This window comes from Nematolebias whitei, chromosome 16, assembly GCF_014905685.2.
Source record: "Nematolebias whitei isolate Nwh7 chromosome 16, NemWhi1, whole genome shotgun sequence".
Lineage (NCBI taxonomy): Eukaryota > Metazoa > Chordata > Actinopteri > Cyprinodontiformes > Rivulidae > Nematolebias > Nematolebias whitei.
This window is the reverse complement of record NC_056513.1, coordinates 14049907-14066208: the sequence shown is the minus strand read 5'-3', so window position 1 is coordinate 14066208 and position 16302 is coordinate 14049907. Positions and strand designations below refer to the sequence as shown.

General features: G+C 41.1%; 2 protein-coding genes across 2 annotated transcripts in view; one reads left to right on the top strand and one right to left on the bottom strand.

Moving 5' to 3' along the window:
• Positions 1 to 272: 272 nt before the first annotated feature.
• On the top strand, positions 273 to 7219 carry nde1 (nudE neurodevelopment protein 1). Its single transcript, XM_037689702.1, has 9 exons — positions 273 to 434; positions 775 to 862; positions 2219 to 2372; positions 2580 to 2728; positions 3019 to 3155; positions 3713 to 3886; positions 3985 to 4070; positions 4155 to 4309; positions 6495 to 7219. The coding sequence occupies exons 2-9, from the start codon at positions 777 to 779 to the stop codon at positions 6586 to 6588; spliced, it is 1035 nt and encodes a 344-aa protein (XP_037545630.1). The 5' UTR covers positions 273 to 434; positions 775 to 776; the 3' UTR covers positions 6589 to 7219.
• Positions 7220 to 8423: 1204 nt separating this feature from the next.
• Positions 8424 to 16302, bottom strand: part of myh11a (myosin, heavy chain 11a, smooth muscle) — a 40521-nt gene continuing 32642 nt past the window's right edge. The window contains exons 33-42 of the mRNA XM_037689700.1: positions 15286 to 15498; positions 14971 to 15183; positions 14722 to 14883; positions 13115 to 13243; positions 12946 to 13034; positions 12729 to 12852; positions 12436 to 12644; positions 10917 to 11025; positions 10656 to 10828; positions 8424 to 9263 (exon numbers count right to left, since the gene is read on the bottom strand). Coding sequence (XP_037545628.1) covers positions 9134 to 9263; positions 10656 to 10828; positions 10917 to 11025; positions 12436 to 12644; positions 12729 to 12852; positions 12946 to 13034; positions 13115 to 13243; positions 14722 to 14883; positions 14971 to 15183; positions 15286 to 15498 — 1551 coding nt within the window. The 3' untranslated portion in view covers positions 8424 to 9133. The remainder of the gene's footprint in view (positions 9264 to 10655; positions 10829 to 10916; positions 11026 to 12435; positions 12645 to 12728; positions 12853 to 12945; positions 13035 to 13114; positions 13244 to 14721; positions 14884 to 14970; positions 15184 to 15285; positions 15499 to 16302) is intronic.

Sequence of the window (16302 nt, the reverse complement as noted above, 5' to 3'; positions counted from 1 at the left end):
AATGATTGGTGGAGACTGTGCCCGAAGGACCCGCCCTCTGGGAAAAACAACTGGCTTGTTTTTCTTTAAAAAAAAAAAAAAATTATTGACAATAAAAGTGTTAACAAAATTACAAAATTAATATCAACATTTTAAAACAAAACGAACAAGACAATAATGCCAGGGGGTTATAAAGTGAACACAAATAGAACGAAGACTGGCTTGTTTTTCAATGTGATTGGTTTATGTCTACGTGACGTCATCAAAACTATCCAATGGGGTTTTGAGACGAAGGGTCGTTTGAATTCGGTAATTCGGTTGGTGACTTTAGTGTTAGCTTATCGCAGCAGGAGATTAACTTGGTGCAAGTCTGTTGACAACTTAAAATAAGCCTTAAATCGATTTTTTTTTTTTTTACGCGTAGCATGTTGTAATTTTATTCCTTCTGTATATAGGTGAGTCTGATCTTATTGGTTCAGTTTCATGCGGTGATGCTTGTTTTGATTTAGCCCGTTAGCTCTCTGCATTAGCTAAGATAGCTAAACTGTTACACCAACAACGAGCGTTTTCTTCGACGGTGTTTGATTCCTTCGTTAAAAGTGTTCAAATAAGCATTTTATATCTTTACATAGATTGTTGTTTTGGGCTTTTAGCTAGGTGATAAAATGACGATGATGGTGATATTTTTCTCTACTGTTGCTTTACCCAAATTAGCACATATGCTAACGGTTGTGTGAGGAGGACGTCCTCATGCTAACAGCAGCGTTTATTGCCTGCATCTCTTTTTACCTGCAGACATGGAGGAGCCGACAGCACACACATTTTCATCCTTACAGGAGGAGCTACGATACTGGAAAGAACAAGCACACACACAACAGCGAAGGTAATTAGATAGAAGGATAGATAGATTAACCTAATTATATGTATATATTCATGTGCATATTTACATGTGTATATATACATACTGGGGTGCCGCAGATTTACAAGACTATTTTGACTGTATGGGGAGGAGTTAAACAGTCTGATGGTTTGAGGGACAAAGGACTTCCTGAATCTGTCCGTGGGTCAGGACTGGGACAGCAGTCTACTGCTGAGGAGCTCGTCTTCTTCATGATGGCACAGTGAAAAGGATGGTCAGCATTGTCCTTGATGGATAGCAGCTTACTGAGGGTCCTTTTCTCTGCCACCTATGTACTTTATGTTTTTGAGCCACCATTCGCCGCTCAAGGTGGCTGCATGTTGGAGCAGCTCGCTGTTACTTTCATTCTGAGATTTTGCTTTTGGAAACATTAATTCCTCTTTTTTTGGACGTAAGTCACATTTTTTTTGGACGATTGTTTCCTCTGGTATCAGATGCTGTGCAGCTGGAAGGATTTTTACTGAAACATTTTTAGTTTTGACATTTGTTATGATGCGTAACCATGGCAACAAGGCAGTTTTCTACAACCAGCAGCTGATTAGCATCTCAAAAGCTCAAATAATATCTCAGCTACAGCCCCAAATCTCAAGTGAGTTGAAAAGGATGTTCTGTGGATGGATTCTCATCTACCTGTCAGCTGTGATCGAGTGCCTGACCACTGAGGTCCTGGAACTAGCAGGAAACATGGCTCATGACAGTGGAAGGACAGGATTGTCCCTCGGCACCTACAGTTGACTGTCCACAGCGACGAGGAGCTCGGCAGACTGCTGGGAGGAGTGGCCATCGCTCTGGGAGGAGTTCTGCCCGGCATTCAGGCGGTCTTACAGGCAGGGAGAACTGAGAGGACAGCCGAGTCTGGGTGGACAGATCGGATGGCATCTGCAGCCAGTTTCTTAGGATCCACTGTGGGATGGACCTTTACAAGAGATCCTTCCTGCCTGCAGCCATCAGTATCTATAACATCTCTTAATGAAATGAGGATAACTAGTTACTACAACAAATAATTTCCCTCTGGGATTAATAAAGTATTATTGAATTGAATTGTAAGGGACTCCAGCTCTGTTCCCAACACTGAACCAACTTTCCTCACCGGCCTGTCAAATCGTCCTGCATCTCTCCTTCCCAACACACAACGGCACAGAAGAGGACACTGACTACCACAGACTGGTGGTAGCCAGTTAGAACAATTAGAACTACTTTCTTAAGCAGCTGTAATCTCATATAAGATGACATTATTGGTGTACTGTTTTTAAGCGCCATGATGTCATACAACGTTTTTCAGTTGGTCTGGAGGTTACTGTAATGGGTTTTTGTCTTCAGGGCGGAAGAGACTCAGGAGGAGCTGCAGGAGTTTCAGCAGATGAGTCGAGACTACGAAGCGGAACTGGAGACAGAATTAAAGCAATGCGAAGGGCGAAACAAAGAGCTGCTGATGGACAACAATCGACTTCGCATGGAGCTGGACAGTATAAAGGTAGAACACGTGCTGGTCGGTATTTTCCAGCTCTACAAAGTGCTGCTCTGGTTACTTACATTTAGTAGATTACAAGCTGATCTTTCACACAAACACGGCAGGGTTTTGTGACTCAGAATGCTCACTAGATATGAAGCAGAGATGTGGTGGCGCCTGCATTGATCGACCTTCCTTGTGACGCATCCAGTGTCGTTTTTCTGTTTGCAGGAGAAATTTGAGTCCCAGCATTCTGACGCTTTGAGGCACATCTCAGTGCTGGAGGAAGATCTGGCACAGACCACAGCAGTTAGAGATCACCTGCAGAAGTATATCAGAGAATTGGAACAGGCTAATGATGACCTAGAGAGGACAAAGAGGTCAGTAGGTCACAGATTTAACTGTCTTTTGAATTGATTACGCCTCTACTTTATTTTCAGTATGTATTTCATTAAAAGAAGAAGCAGTATTTAATTTATGTGTAACTGAAGAGTTATTCGGCCACTGAAGAGTTTGCTAAAACATAAAAAGGCCGTTGCGGAGAATATATATATATTTTAAATTGCTTTGTAGTATTTTATAAAACCTTCTTGACACACGATTATCCCCATTAATATGTGCAATGAATCAAATGAACTTGACTCGTTTGGATGTCCGCTGTACATCTCAGAGCTACCATCATGTCTCTGGAGGACTTTGAGCAGCGGATGAACCAGGTCATCGAGAGGAATGCCTTTCTGGAAAGCGAGCTGGACGAGAAGGAGAACATGCTCGAGTCCGTTCAGAGGCTTAAAGACGAAGCCAGAGGTGAGCACATCTCAGACGAATTTTCATTCTGGTTTAAATAAATTCACATGCACAGCCATGTTTTTTCTTGTTGTATAAAAAAATCACAGTAACATAAAAAAAAAAAAACAGTTAAACTCAGCTTGTTGTCTTCAGTTGTTTTTGGCTCAGTGATCATATAATCATTCTCTGTGGTATTAAATCATCCCAGTTCTGTTCATTACACAGCCTAAGCTATTCAACTGAGGCTCCGGGACTAAATCAGGCCCATGGGTGTGCTCAGTTCAGCCCACCAGTGGGCTCATTTTTCAACAAAACTAGATTTTAAACCATAAAACAAACGTACTTAATGACAATAACTGCTGGATGTCCAGCCCCTGACCTCTTGGCTGCAGTAACTGTTGCCCCCTGAGCAATTTAGTTGACTAGCCCTGGAGCACCTAATTTTCTGGGGGTTTTTTTACCAGTAGGTTGTACCCTTTACCTGTAAGTTGGACTTTAGTTTTTGTGATGCATGCAGTGTAATGGAAACAACTATTCTGCATGGATGCTCATAAATAACTGACTTTTTACGACAGACCTTCGCCAGGAGCTGGCAGTACGACAGAAGGAAAGGCGTCCGTCCAGCAGTCTGGGCAAAGACGCAGATCGTTCAGATTTAGGCTGCTCCTCTCCAGTAACCCCGTCTATTCCCGTCACACCTTCCAAGCCTTTCAGCTCGTACATCACACCTGCCTCCAGCATCCGGAGAGGTAATAACACGTTTATATCTGTGCACATGACTAAATAATCCAGTTTTTTGTGTGCTTTTTTAATATGATGTATTTAAATTGTATCTGTTTTGTTTTAGGAGACAGTCTAACGGGGACCCCACTTACCACGTCCACCAGAATTTCTGCACTGAACATTGTTGGGGAGCTGCTGAGAAAAGTTGGAGTAAGACATTGAACGTTTTAGTTTCAGAATATCTTATTCAACGTTGAACCAACTTATAATTTTTTTATTTGTCATTTTTGGCAGAATTTAGAGTCCAAGCTGGCATCTTGTCGAGACTTTGTGCACGACACGTCTGTGAACAGACCAGCACTCGCTGCCGGTCCATGTAGTCCTTCAGTTTTAGAAGCAGGCGCTGATGTCCGAGCCAGTACCTTGAGCCCTCCTCCTCATTACGACAGGTGAGGACAAAGAACTGCAGCGTTCTGACCTGGTAACGTCTGGTCCTTCTTTTGGTTTGTATGTTTGCAAAGCTCAAACCCATATTTTAATCACAATAAACGATGCTTTTGAAGTGAGTGCTAGCGATGTGCAAATGAACCAGTATCAATTGTATTGGTTTCATTCATTCAGTGCTTTGTTTCAGTCACATCTAGTGGCATAATAGGAGTCAGCAAAACAATTTGTCATAAATTATGTGATGAGTGAGGTTTATGTGAAATTATGGCTGGTGTACAATGGTATTGTTTTTCCTAACGCATGACTTTGAAGTGCTTCACCAGAGATGACTTGTTGATAATATACAAGCACTAGACCTGTGTCAACTGAAATATGCAAACACATTTTTATCTACATTATTATAATGAGTTTAATCATGACTTCATATACATGGTGGATATATGGAGACTAATACACCTGCCACACTGACAGTATTAGCCAGTTGTGTGATTGTGCTCAAATTATATAAACAACCAGTTGTGGTAGAACGATCAAAGAGGAATTACACTCCCTTCTTATTGGGGCTGATCAGCTGAAGGTGTTCCCACAGTAGATAACAGCTTTTTTTAATTTTTACCATGATGGTGATAAAGAAAACAAATGCAGTGATGCTAACAAAAACGAACCCATACATTTTTCTGTTGGCTGCTCCTTTCTTCAGGGGTCACCCCTCTTGCGTAAATGATGCCGTATATGACACGACCTGGGCTTGAACCCATAGCCTTGGGATTGCAAGACCACAGCACGTAGCCACTGAGCCACCACAGCCTCTCATCATTTCTTTCACATATTGTGTATTATTTTGGGGTTGATATATGGTGCTTTTAAGCACCAACAAAGTTGGGGAGTTGCGCACAGCAAAGCTGCCTCACACAGGCAGCACTGAGTGGTTTGAACCAGTCACGTGATTCACTCAGGAGACTGAAGCAGTAGCAGCTTCAGTCATAATCAGTCACGTCTTTTTTTCCCTCACCAGCCATCCCTGCTGAGCGTTGCTGACAGGTTTGAATTTTAAAGTTTTCCATTTAACCTCAGTCCATTTTAAATGAGCTCTGGCTCTGAGGGCGCGAAGATCAAGCATCCATTATTGACTTTCGGTCTTGTTCGCTCAAAGATTTCTCCACATTCCAGAAATTCTTTGATTTGAACCGTAGATAAAGGATGTTCCCAAGTTTTCCCAACATCCATTGAGGAACATTTTCAGTTCCACTGCTTTTAATACAACTTTTTTGCCGACTGCTGAACCTCTGCCCATTTTTACTTCCCAGATTCAGCTTCACGAAAATACTTTTTATACTATCCTTTAATTGACTTGTAACCAATTAACTTAATTTGTAGAAAAATGTCCATCTAGCTGCTTCCTATCGTACCATTATAATTTTTGCATAAATACATTTTAAAGCTACAGTAGTCCCTCGCTGCTTCGCGGTACGTTTATCGACGATTCGCTCGATCACAGTTTTTCAAAATAAGATTGGACATGACACACAATTGGCTGATTGATGGATGAGCCACACAATTGGCATGTAATTTTTATTTAAAATAAATTATTTTAAATTATTCAGCACCTGCTGCTCCTTTGTGCAGCCCTTACTGCTGCAGCTGATCAGCTGATCTCTGTGCAGAGTGGAGAAGTGGGCGTGGCCAAGAGCGCTTGCAGGTGGCTGAGAGCAGCGGAGACGGCGGGAAATCATGACATTCTGTGCTATTTTAGAGCGTTTAGAGTTTAGAAACATTGTTTAGAATGTTGCAAATGTGGGAAGGGTTTAAAACTCCTTAATATCTAGATATATAAATACTAAAAAACTACTACGTACTACTTGGTACTACTATTCCTACTTCACGGTTTTTCACTAATCGCGGGGCTTCAGGGTACAGATCCCCCGCGATAAACGAGGGACTAATGTACTTGTTTAAATAAAAAGGTCTAATTTCTTATTTATATATTAACTATGTTCCATTGTGACTAAAATATGGGTTTCTAAAATTTGCTTATCGTACTTTGTTTTTATTTACATTATACACAAAGTCCCAACTTATTTTGGAACTGGAGTTGTATTTGTAGTTTTCTGTAATTGTTTTAAAGATATTCAGTAATAATCCTATGTAAGGTTTGCTCTCTCAAATAGTAATTTGTTTTTCTTTTAGTTTGGTAAAGCGATTAGAATTTGGACCAGCTCCTCCAAGAGGGGTCTCCCAGGGTCCTCTGTCCCCACAGGGAGGGGTCAAAATCCTGCTTTAAGATGGTAAAATGGCGACTCCTCCTTTCTCCATTCTTAAACTACAAGAGGAGCCATCTTTACTTGTCGCCTGTTTTGTGGAATGGCGTACAACAGCAAAGGTTTCCTTCTTGCGTCGATCCTGTCAGAGCAACAGAAGTGACCCCCCCCCCCATCCATCAGCGCACGGACTTCTGCCGTCTCAGGCTAATATCACAGGAAGCAGCACATTTTGAGTGACACTAAGAAATGCAGAATCTACTTCTTGCACCACAACTTCCACTGTGTCCATGATGATCCGTGGTGTCTCAAGCTCTTCTGTGTCGCCCATTAAACTCATTTAGTCCAGCTGCTGCATCTACCCATCGATCATGACCTACACTGGGACCCGTTTTAATTAGAATGATTCGGGTTTAGGGACCAAGAAGGCGGCATGGGAGTTTATTATATATATCATATCAATGTTATGCTTATGACCAACCAAAGCTCTGATAAACAAAATAAGCAAAATGTTAGAATTTATTTGTCCAGCTAAAAAACAACTATATTAACAGATTCTTCCGATCTTTGGCGTAGACTGTTTAATTGAGGGAATTTTAGTATTTTAGATATTGCTGCTTTTTTTTTTTTTTTTTTTTGCTAGTTTGTAACATTTTCTTTGCTTTAACTCCGAACTGATTTGTTTAAAATACTGAAATGCATGATCAGCGTTTTATTATATTTTCTTTTGGGTATTTATCCCCTCACATTTTTCTATTGAGTAAGATCTAAAAATGTTAATAGGTTGTGTTTTTAACCTCAAATGGAATTCATCACTGCAGATTTATCATTAATACTAAAGCACTTGTAAACAGTTGTAGGCAATGATCGTTTAGATGGGGGCACGTGTGCACTACTGAAGTCGTAATAATTCTCTTAAGTCTGAAAAACATTTGAGGAGTACATATCATTGTGTTCAAGCAAAAATATATATATTTTCACAAACTGGCCATTGATCCCTTCACTTCTGTGGTTTGATGGATGGATGAACCTGTGACCACTAACTGAAAGATAATTTCTCCCCCTTCAATTTCCTGATAAGTTGCAATTTATGAGATTCAAAGTTTTTTCTTTGACAGCGACACTAAGGAGGGGGGAAAAAAAGCAATAATAAAACTTGTTTAAAGATAAGCACAGTTTATAGTAAAAACATTAGTTTTCATTGAACTTTTGTTACGAGGAGTTATAAATTGGGTCAAGGCTTGTGATGACTGTGCCTTTTACCTGAAATGTTTCTGGTTTATCCTGCATTACTCAAGTCCTGCAGGCTTTTACCCTTACATGCTTAAAAAGATCAGTTCAGCCCTCTAACCCAGGGGTTCCCAACACTGGTCCTTGAGGAACACCATCCTGCCTGTTTTAGTTGTTCCTCTGCTCTGACACAACTCATTTTAATTAATGGGTTATTAACAGGCTTCTGTAGACCACAAGGAAGTAATTAAATCACTGAGTCCGGTGTGTTGGAGCAGAGAAGCAAAACATGCAGAATGGTGTTCCTCAAGGACCAGAGTTGGGAACCACTTCTTTAACCTGTGTGTAGGACTCAACGAGTCGAGAAATGGATTTCCTTGTTTGCTGCTCGCCCTCTCTTGGGTTAACCGTTACTGTGATCCTAACTGTTGTGAGCGTTTTAACTCAACGCCTCTTATTCTGCTTCTCTACATGTGCCTGGGATACTCCACCCACCGTTTGTTCTGCTGGGTTGCAGTTTTTCTTATCAATGTGAAGAAATTAAAAGTATGAAGCAGTGTGATGTTACTGATAAAGACAGAAAATAAAAATAACGTTAAAGAACCATTTTTTTTCATGATCTTTATTTCTTGTGCATGTGGTTCAACAAAGTGTACAAAGGTGTCATGTAAACATTACTTGATTATACATCATCAAATGAGCTGCTTTAGAGTGACTGAGAGCGTTTAAAAACCGTACAGTGAATCAGAACAAAGATTAAAAGAATGTGTGCTGCTTCAACATGTGGCTCATGATTTTAAAGATGTGAAGTTATCCCTTCTTTGGTCTCCTTTGGTTTAATACTAAAATAGAAGAGATCTAAACATTTGGGCACAGGAAAGGTGCAAATCATGTAAAATAGTGGCGTTAGCGGTTAAATAATTGTTCGGATAGAAAAGTCAGCACTGATCGGAGTGTTCAGACGTCCGATGTGAATTCATCTCAGCGCTGCTCTCAAACAGTAACAGCAGTCACAGGCACAAGGACGACAGTCAATACAAGTTCTCCAGATTTACTCGCCTCCGCTTTAAATTTGAAGCAGGTGATAATTAGAGGCACCTGTTTGTGTACAAAATATTGCATAAGAAAGAACTAGATGTTCAGTGCAAGCCAAAACTGAAAAATAAACGACTTCTGATGGCTTTGTGGGAAGAACATGCTCCGAAAGATCGATAAAACTACTGGAAATGAGAAAATGAATAATTTGAAGGGTTGAAGACTGCGAAACAGATTTTTGACCATACCAAGTGGCAGACGTCCTGAACTTTAAATCTGCCATCTTGTTCTTGCGATCGTTCCTTACTCGGAGGACTTTGTTCCATTGAAGTCGCTTGGGGAGTCCACTTCCTCCTCTGAGGCGTCATCAACCACCCTTCGGCCCCCACCCATACGCCGCGGTGCGCTGCCGAAGGAGGGCTCGTTTCCACGCCTAAAAACGCCAGAGACGAACAAAGAGTCAACGTGAGAGGGAGGTGATGCCGTTTGTTCTCGTTAGGCTAAGGCTAAAAACCAGTCAGGTGTTGCACGCTACAAGAAGGAACAATGAAAGAATACAGGTCAGCTCGCTGGTTATCTTGAACTCATTCAGCTCCTTGCTCAGGAAAATGAGTTTGGTTTAGGACACTTAAACCAAGCGCTGAGAGAAATGTGGCCATCAGAAAAGGAGAACTCTGTGCAACTTGGATCGTTTACTTTTAAGTTCCTGCTCGACGAGCCACGTTTCTCTCAGTCAGGCTCTGAAGGAAGTGAGAGCATGTAGAGTGCACTGAGAATGAGAAACATCAGCGGGGTAACTTTAGGCGCAGAGGTACCTGCTGTGTTACTCCTTAGGTTCAGGGTTGCCTCTGGAATAAGAGATGGACATGATTGTTTTGGTTTTACTCAGTAAATGTTTACTGCTGAAGGAAATGCAAACTGTTGAGCAGCAGAGTCAGATGAAATGTAAGACACACAAAAACACTTTACAACTCACATCGTGCTCTCAGCTGATCTGAGAAAAGTCCAAGCTGGGTCTTTTATTTTGATTTGCAGTGCATATTATTGTTTCTTTTCAACAAAGACAGACTTTCAAAGTGGTCTTGATAGTGCTTCAGGATTTTTGAAGGTTTTTCAAATTTCAAAAGCTCATTTTCTGTCCAGTTCTTGACCATTTTCAGAAGATTCATTTAGCTTTATTTAAATCTGACGATGTAATTATTCCTGCATAACCAGCTCGAGATGATCCAGTTCTGTGTTGACACCAAACAGACAACTCAGAAAAACAATGTTAAGTGTGAAGGGCTGCTAGTAAAGTACCTAAACCTGTAGAGTGACAGTTACATTTCCTTAGCTGGATGCGTGAAAGACTTTACACAGAACACATTTTAACATAAAATTGCATTTTAGCAACAACAAAGGGATTACTGAATAGTAATTAGCCAGTTAATAAAAGAATTGCATATCTTGTATCAGGTCTTTCCTGGATCTCCTGCACCTTCTTCTGTCCTTCACTTGTATGCTTTATTTTTATGACCACACATTCAACAGTATGCTGTCATAGGTTGAAAAACTGGACTGAAAATGAGTCACAGAAACTGGAAAAACCTTCAAGAAGTCTAAAGAACCTTTCATCAAGAAACTTTAAAACATAAAGAGCTGACTGCTTGGAAGCTAATTGTAAAAAAAATTAAAGTGGTTTATAATTAGAACTTGCACAATACTGTGAAGACTTTTTGCTACTGTAAGATTTGTTCTGCTGCAGCATCACAGACACGAGTATAAGATGATAAAAAAACACTAAGAACAGTGAAAACAGGCCGTCTCTTTCGGCTCGTTGTCCCACCTGAGTTTGCTCTTGAGAGAGTTGACCTCACGGCTCATGGCGTCGTTGGCCTCGGTGGCTTCATCCAGCTCCCGCTGCAGCTTCCTACGAGCAGCTGTCGCACGCTGAGATTCCTCCTCAGACTCCTCCAACTGCCGCTTCAGCTGCTTCATGCGAGAGTTTGCCTTCTCTGCCTGTCGGGTGAGGATACAGCTTAGAACGACCCCAGCCTCCCCCTGACCTCGCTCAGAATCGATACATGGCTGCAGTAAGTGTCTGTACCTGATCTTTGTGCTGCTCTGCCTGTTTTCTTTCGTCTTCCAGCTGCATCATCAGGTCTTTCAGCTTTTTGTCCTTCTGGCGCACACTCTTAGCATTTGCCTGCTTATCCCTAAAACAAGATAGAAGAGTTAAAAAAGTAAACAGCAGGGCAGAGTTAATTTCTATAATGATGACATTACTGGAAAATGTTTCAATCTAACTAGAAAAACTGCACTTCCTGCGAAAATGCAGTGTGAATGCTTACTGCAGATAACTTGCTGAAAAACAGCTGAAATGGAAGGCAACCTACTTTAGCAGAAGAAAGCAAAAAGAACACATTTGCTGAATTAGGTTTAAATAAGCAAAAATAAGCACAAAAATTAGGAAATTAGTTAAAAAGAAGCTCAAATCAGAAAAAAAAAAAAGATGAGAAGTAGCTGAAAAGGTAGAACGAAGCTTAAACTACCACAAGGAAGTGGAAAGAGCTGAAAGGAGCTCCAAAAATGTACAATTGGCTGAAAATGCCAAAATTAGCATAAAACAGCTAAATAGTAGCTGAAAAAACAAAAAGCTGAAACAAGCGTAACAAGCCAAAATTAGAAGAAATAAGTTAATCGAGCTGAAAGTGTAATAGAAAATACCATGAAAAACATGAATTAATATGAAAACCGCTGAAATTAGCTAAAAATGTTAGCTGAAAAATGTGGAATAAGCTTAAATTAGCAGAAGAAAGCAGATAGAATGGATGCTTTCCCAATTAGGCTGAAAGAAGCAGAAATGAACACAAAAAGTGGAAATTTGCTGAAAAAGCTGAAATTAGCAAAATATAAAATAAACAGCTGAAAGGTAGCTCAAAAGGTAGAAAGAAACTTAAATTACCAGAAGGAAGTTGAAAGAGCACATTTTTACTGAATTAGATTGAAAAAAGTTTAACTGAGTGCAAAAAATGTGGCATTAGCTGCAAAAGCTAAAATTAGTATAAAACCGCTGAAGAGTAGCTGAAATAGCAGGAAAAAGCTGAAACTTGCAGAAATAAGCTAAAAGGGGATAACAAGCTGTAATTAGCTAAAGAAGTTGGAAGCACAAAAATATTGTAGTTAGCAGAAAAACGCATAAAACAGCTGAAAGTAGCTGGAAAAAAGTTTAAATTTGCACAAGGAAGCTGAAAGAATCTGAACCAGAACAAAATGTGAAAGGAGCAATAAAAAGTTGTAAACTTATCTAAAGATTTGAAGAATGTAAAATGAGCTCAATTCATGTTTTATGAGGGGAAAAATGGCAGGAAAGGCTAAATATTTCAAAAAGCTAAAGTTGCACCAATACTAAGTCATAGCAGGATTGTCCTGAAAGAGCTGAACGTTTTGATGCATGATTTGTTGAAATAGCACAAAAACTGTGGACTGAAGATGCAGAAAAATGAATGGAAGAGAAATGGATCACAATAGTGTGAATGCTTCAAGAACATTCACACAACAAACTGAAGCAGCTAACATTAGCTTATATTCTAGTTCAATAGATGTTTAGATGATTTGTTCCCAACCTATTCTCCTGCTCCAGCTGCTCCTCCAGCTGTGTCACTTTAGCCTCTAGTGCAGAGATGGAGGACTTGAACTTGGACTTGACCTGGTTCTCCATCTCCTGGAGTTTGGCCTTCAGCTCCTTGTTCTGGCGCTCCATCTGCTGTCGAGCGCTCTCGTTCTTCTGGGAGGTGCTGCGCTCCGTCTGCAGCTCGTTGTTCAGCTGCTCCACCTGGAGAGGAAACGCGAGCGAGGTCACGGTTGAGAGCACTCTGTTTTACTGCACCCCGGCTCAAGAAGCTCCTCCAGTCGTCACCTGCTGCGCGCTCTTCCTCAGCCGGTCGTTGAGGATCTCCATGTTGCCCTGCTCCTCCTCCAGCTCCTCCTCCAGCTGGGCGATCTTTGCTTCCAGACGGCGCTTCTCCTCCGTCAAGGCTGACCTGAGCACGTTGGACCACAGCAGCAAACGTGGATTAGATTAGTTCTCGTCATTTACTTCACAGCTGGAGCTAAAACAAGAACTTTGCACCCACTTTCCAGAAGTGTTGCTTGCCAGCTCATCTGCCAGCTCATCCCTCTCAGCTTCTGCCTGCTTCCGGGCCCGTTCAGCTGCAGCCAGTTCCTGGAGACGGATCAGATTCATCTAGTTGTTAACAAAACTGTTCACAGAGCGATCTGTTGTTTTGTTGAAAACAGAATCACCTCCTGCAGCTGAATGAGCTCAGCCTCCAGACTCTTTGCTTTCCTCTCACTCTCCTTTGCAGTGGACAGCACCTCCTCCCGAGCAGCACGAGCATCCTCCAGCTCCCTCTGGAAGTCCTTCATCTGGGCCTAACAGGAGCAACAGAAAGCAAAAACAAGGGATCGATGAGGCAGCAGAAAGAGAGTAATGAGGTCTTGATGTAGTTTCAGACTATTGTTGTCCTGCTAATATTAATGTATTGCCATTTCAGTACTTCTGCGTACTTTGTGCTAATTAAGCCATTCATTAATCAAATGGTGCTGCTGATTCAGAAGACGAGTGCTAAAAGGGTTGATTTTTCTAATTCCCTTAAACATACATACATTTAGTAATATTTTGCCCATAGAAACATTAGATTTATTTAATTTCAACTAAAACATTGTTTTCTGACATCCATTTAGCTAGTCTTCTGCCTCCTTGTAGCTCTACTCAGTTTAAGCTTCTTCAGCTAATTTCACCCGTTCATCTTGAATCAGTATTCACTGCATTCACTGGATTATTGAGCATGCATCAGGAGTATTCACTGCACTGTTGCAGAAAAATACATTTCTGTAGTTGTTGTTCTAGAATTGCGCCGCTCAAGGTGGCTGCATGTTGGAGCAGCTCTGTTACTTTCATTTTGAGAATTTGCTTTTGGAAACTTTAATTCCTCTTTTTCTGGATGTAAATCACATTTTTTGGATGATTGTTTCCTCTGGTATCAGATGCTGTGCAGCTGGAAGGATTTTTACTGAAACTTTTTTAGTTTTGGACGTTTGTTATGATGCGTAATCATGGCAACAAGGCAGTTTTCTACAACCAACAGCAGCTGATTAGCATCTCAAAAGCTCAAATAATATCTCAACTACAGCCCCAAATCTCAAATGAGTTGAGAAGGATGTTCTGTGGATGGATTCTCATCTACCTGCCGGCTGTGCTCGAGTGCCTGACCACTGAGATCCTGGAACTAGCAGGAAACATGGCTCATGACGGTGGAAGGACAGGATCGTCCCTCAGCACCTACAGTTGGCTGTCCACAGCGACTAGGAGCTCGGCAGACTGCTGGGAGGAGTGGCCATCGCTTTGGGAGGAGTTCTGCCCAGCATTTGGACGGTCCTACAGCCCGAGGGGAACCGAGAGGCCAGCCGAGTCTGGGTGGACGGATCGGACGGCATCTGCAGCCAGTTTCTTAGGATCCACTGTGGGATGGACCTTTACAAGAGATCCTTCCTGTCTACAGCCATCAGTCTCTATAACATCTCTTAATGAAATGAGGATAATGAGTTACAACAACAAATAATTTCCCTCTGGGATTAATAAAGTATTTTTGAATTTGAATTAATATTTAAGACAAGACATTTGACCTGTAGCTGACCTATTTGCTCAAGTGACTGTTAGAAATTATAGCAGCCAAGAAACATACCGGTAATACGTTTTTCTGTAAATACATTTGAATGAGATTTTAATATTTAAATAAATAAAATGCACCAAGATCAAAGCTTCCAAGAGAAACTGTGTCATTTGTAAAGAAAATTCACACTATACCTCCAACTTGAATCTGAGTCTTTATTCCACCCCCTACATTTACCTGAAGCTTGCGGAGCTGCTTGATAGCTTCATCTCGTCCCTTATTGGCCGTCTCAATATGTCCTTCCAGATCCTTAATGTCAGTCTCCAGCTTCTTTTTGGCTGCTGCTGCTTGAGCTTTCTGTTTACGTTCGTCCTCCAACTCCGTCTCCAACTCACGGACCTGCAGTAATAGAACATTGTAGTTTAACATCTGGTAGTTTGAAACTTTAACTAACTCTTATCCTCAGGTGTTCATCCTTTTGTTTACCTGTTTGACGAGCTGCCTCTTCTTCTCCTCTCCCATCTCATCCCGTCCCTGGAGGTCTCTTTCGAACTGGGCTTTCAGGGCCTGCATGTTGACCTCCAGACGCAGCTTGGCATCCTCAGCTGCCTGCAGCTCGTCCTCCAGCTCCTCCAGCTGGGTCTTCATCTCCTCCACTTGGGCCTCCAGGGCTCGTTTGGACTTCTCCAGCTCGTGCACCTGCCATCAGTAATTTTCAGAATAACTGGGGTGCTCTACTTTAACTGCAATGAATTTTGTGCCCAAAATGCCACATGATTGAGAGGGTACAAAAGCACCAACGTTTTTGCCCACGTCATCCTTGGAACTGATCAGGTCCTCCATCTCCACCCTCAGGGCCTTGTTGGCCCTCTCCAGCTCCTCTTTGCCATCCTGGGCCTCTTCCAGAGCTCTCGCCAGGGACAGAGCCTTGGTTTCCTTTTCTCTGGCCTCTGCTTCTGCACGGTCCCTCTCCTCTGCATATTTACTGGATATGCTCTTCTCTTCAGCTAGCATCTGAAGATTAGAGAAGACAGAATTACCGTACATGTATTATTAACTAGAGAAATTGCATTTCCTGCAAAAATGCAGTGTGAATGCTTATTGCTGAAGAACTTGCTGAAAAAATGGATGAACAAGCCTAAGTTAGCAAAAAAAAAAAAAGGCAGAAAGAACACATATTTATTCAATTAGGTTTAAATAAGCAGAAACGAGAACAAAATTAGGAAATTAGCTAAAAGAGCTGAAATTAGCAACAAAAAAATAGCTGAAAGGGCAGAAAGAAGCTTAAACTACCAGAAAGAAGCAAAAATAGCTGAAATGAGCTCCAAAAAAGTGAAATTATCTGAAAAAGCTAAATATTAGCATAAAAGCAGCTGAAATAGCAGAAAAAGCTGAGGTGAGCGCAGCATGCTGACATTAGCATAAATAAGTTGAATAAGCTGAAAGAAGCAGAAATTACCATGAAAAACTTAAATTTATCTGAAAACAGCTGAAATTAGCTCAAAGGTTTCTAAAAAAGGTAGCTGAAATGGTAGAACAAGCTTAAATTAGCAGAAGAAAGCAGAAATAATGCATGTTTGCCCAGTTAGGCTGAAAGATGCAGAAATGAGCCCCCCAAAATTGAAATTATCTGAAAAAAAAAAAAGAAATAAGCAAGAAAACAGCAGAAAAATAGCTAAAAAATCAGAAAGAAGCTTAAATTACCAGAAGGAAGTGGAGCGAGCACATTTTTTTCTGAATTAGGCTGAAAAAAGTTGAAATGAGTGCAAAAAATGTGCAACTACCCAATAAAGCTAAAAATAGCATATTAACAGCTAA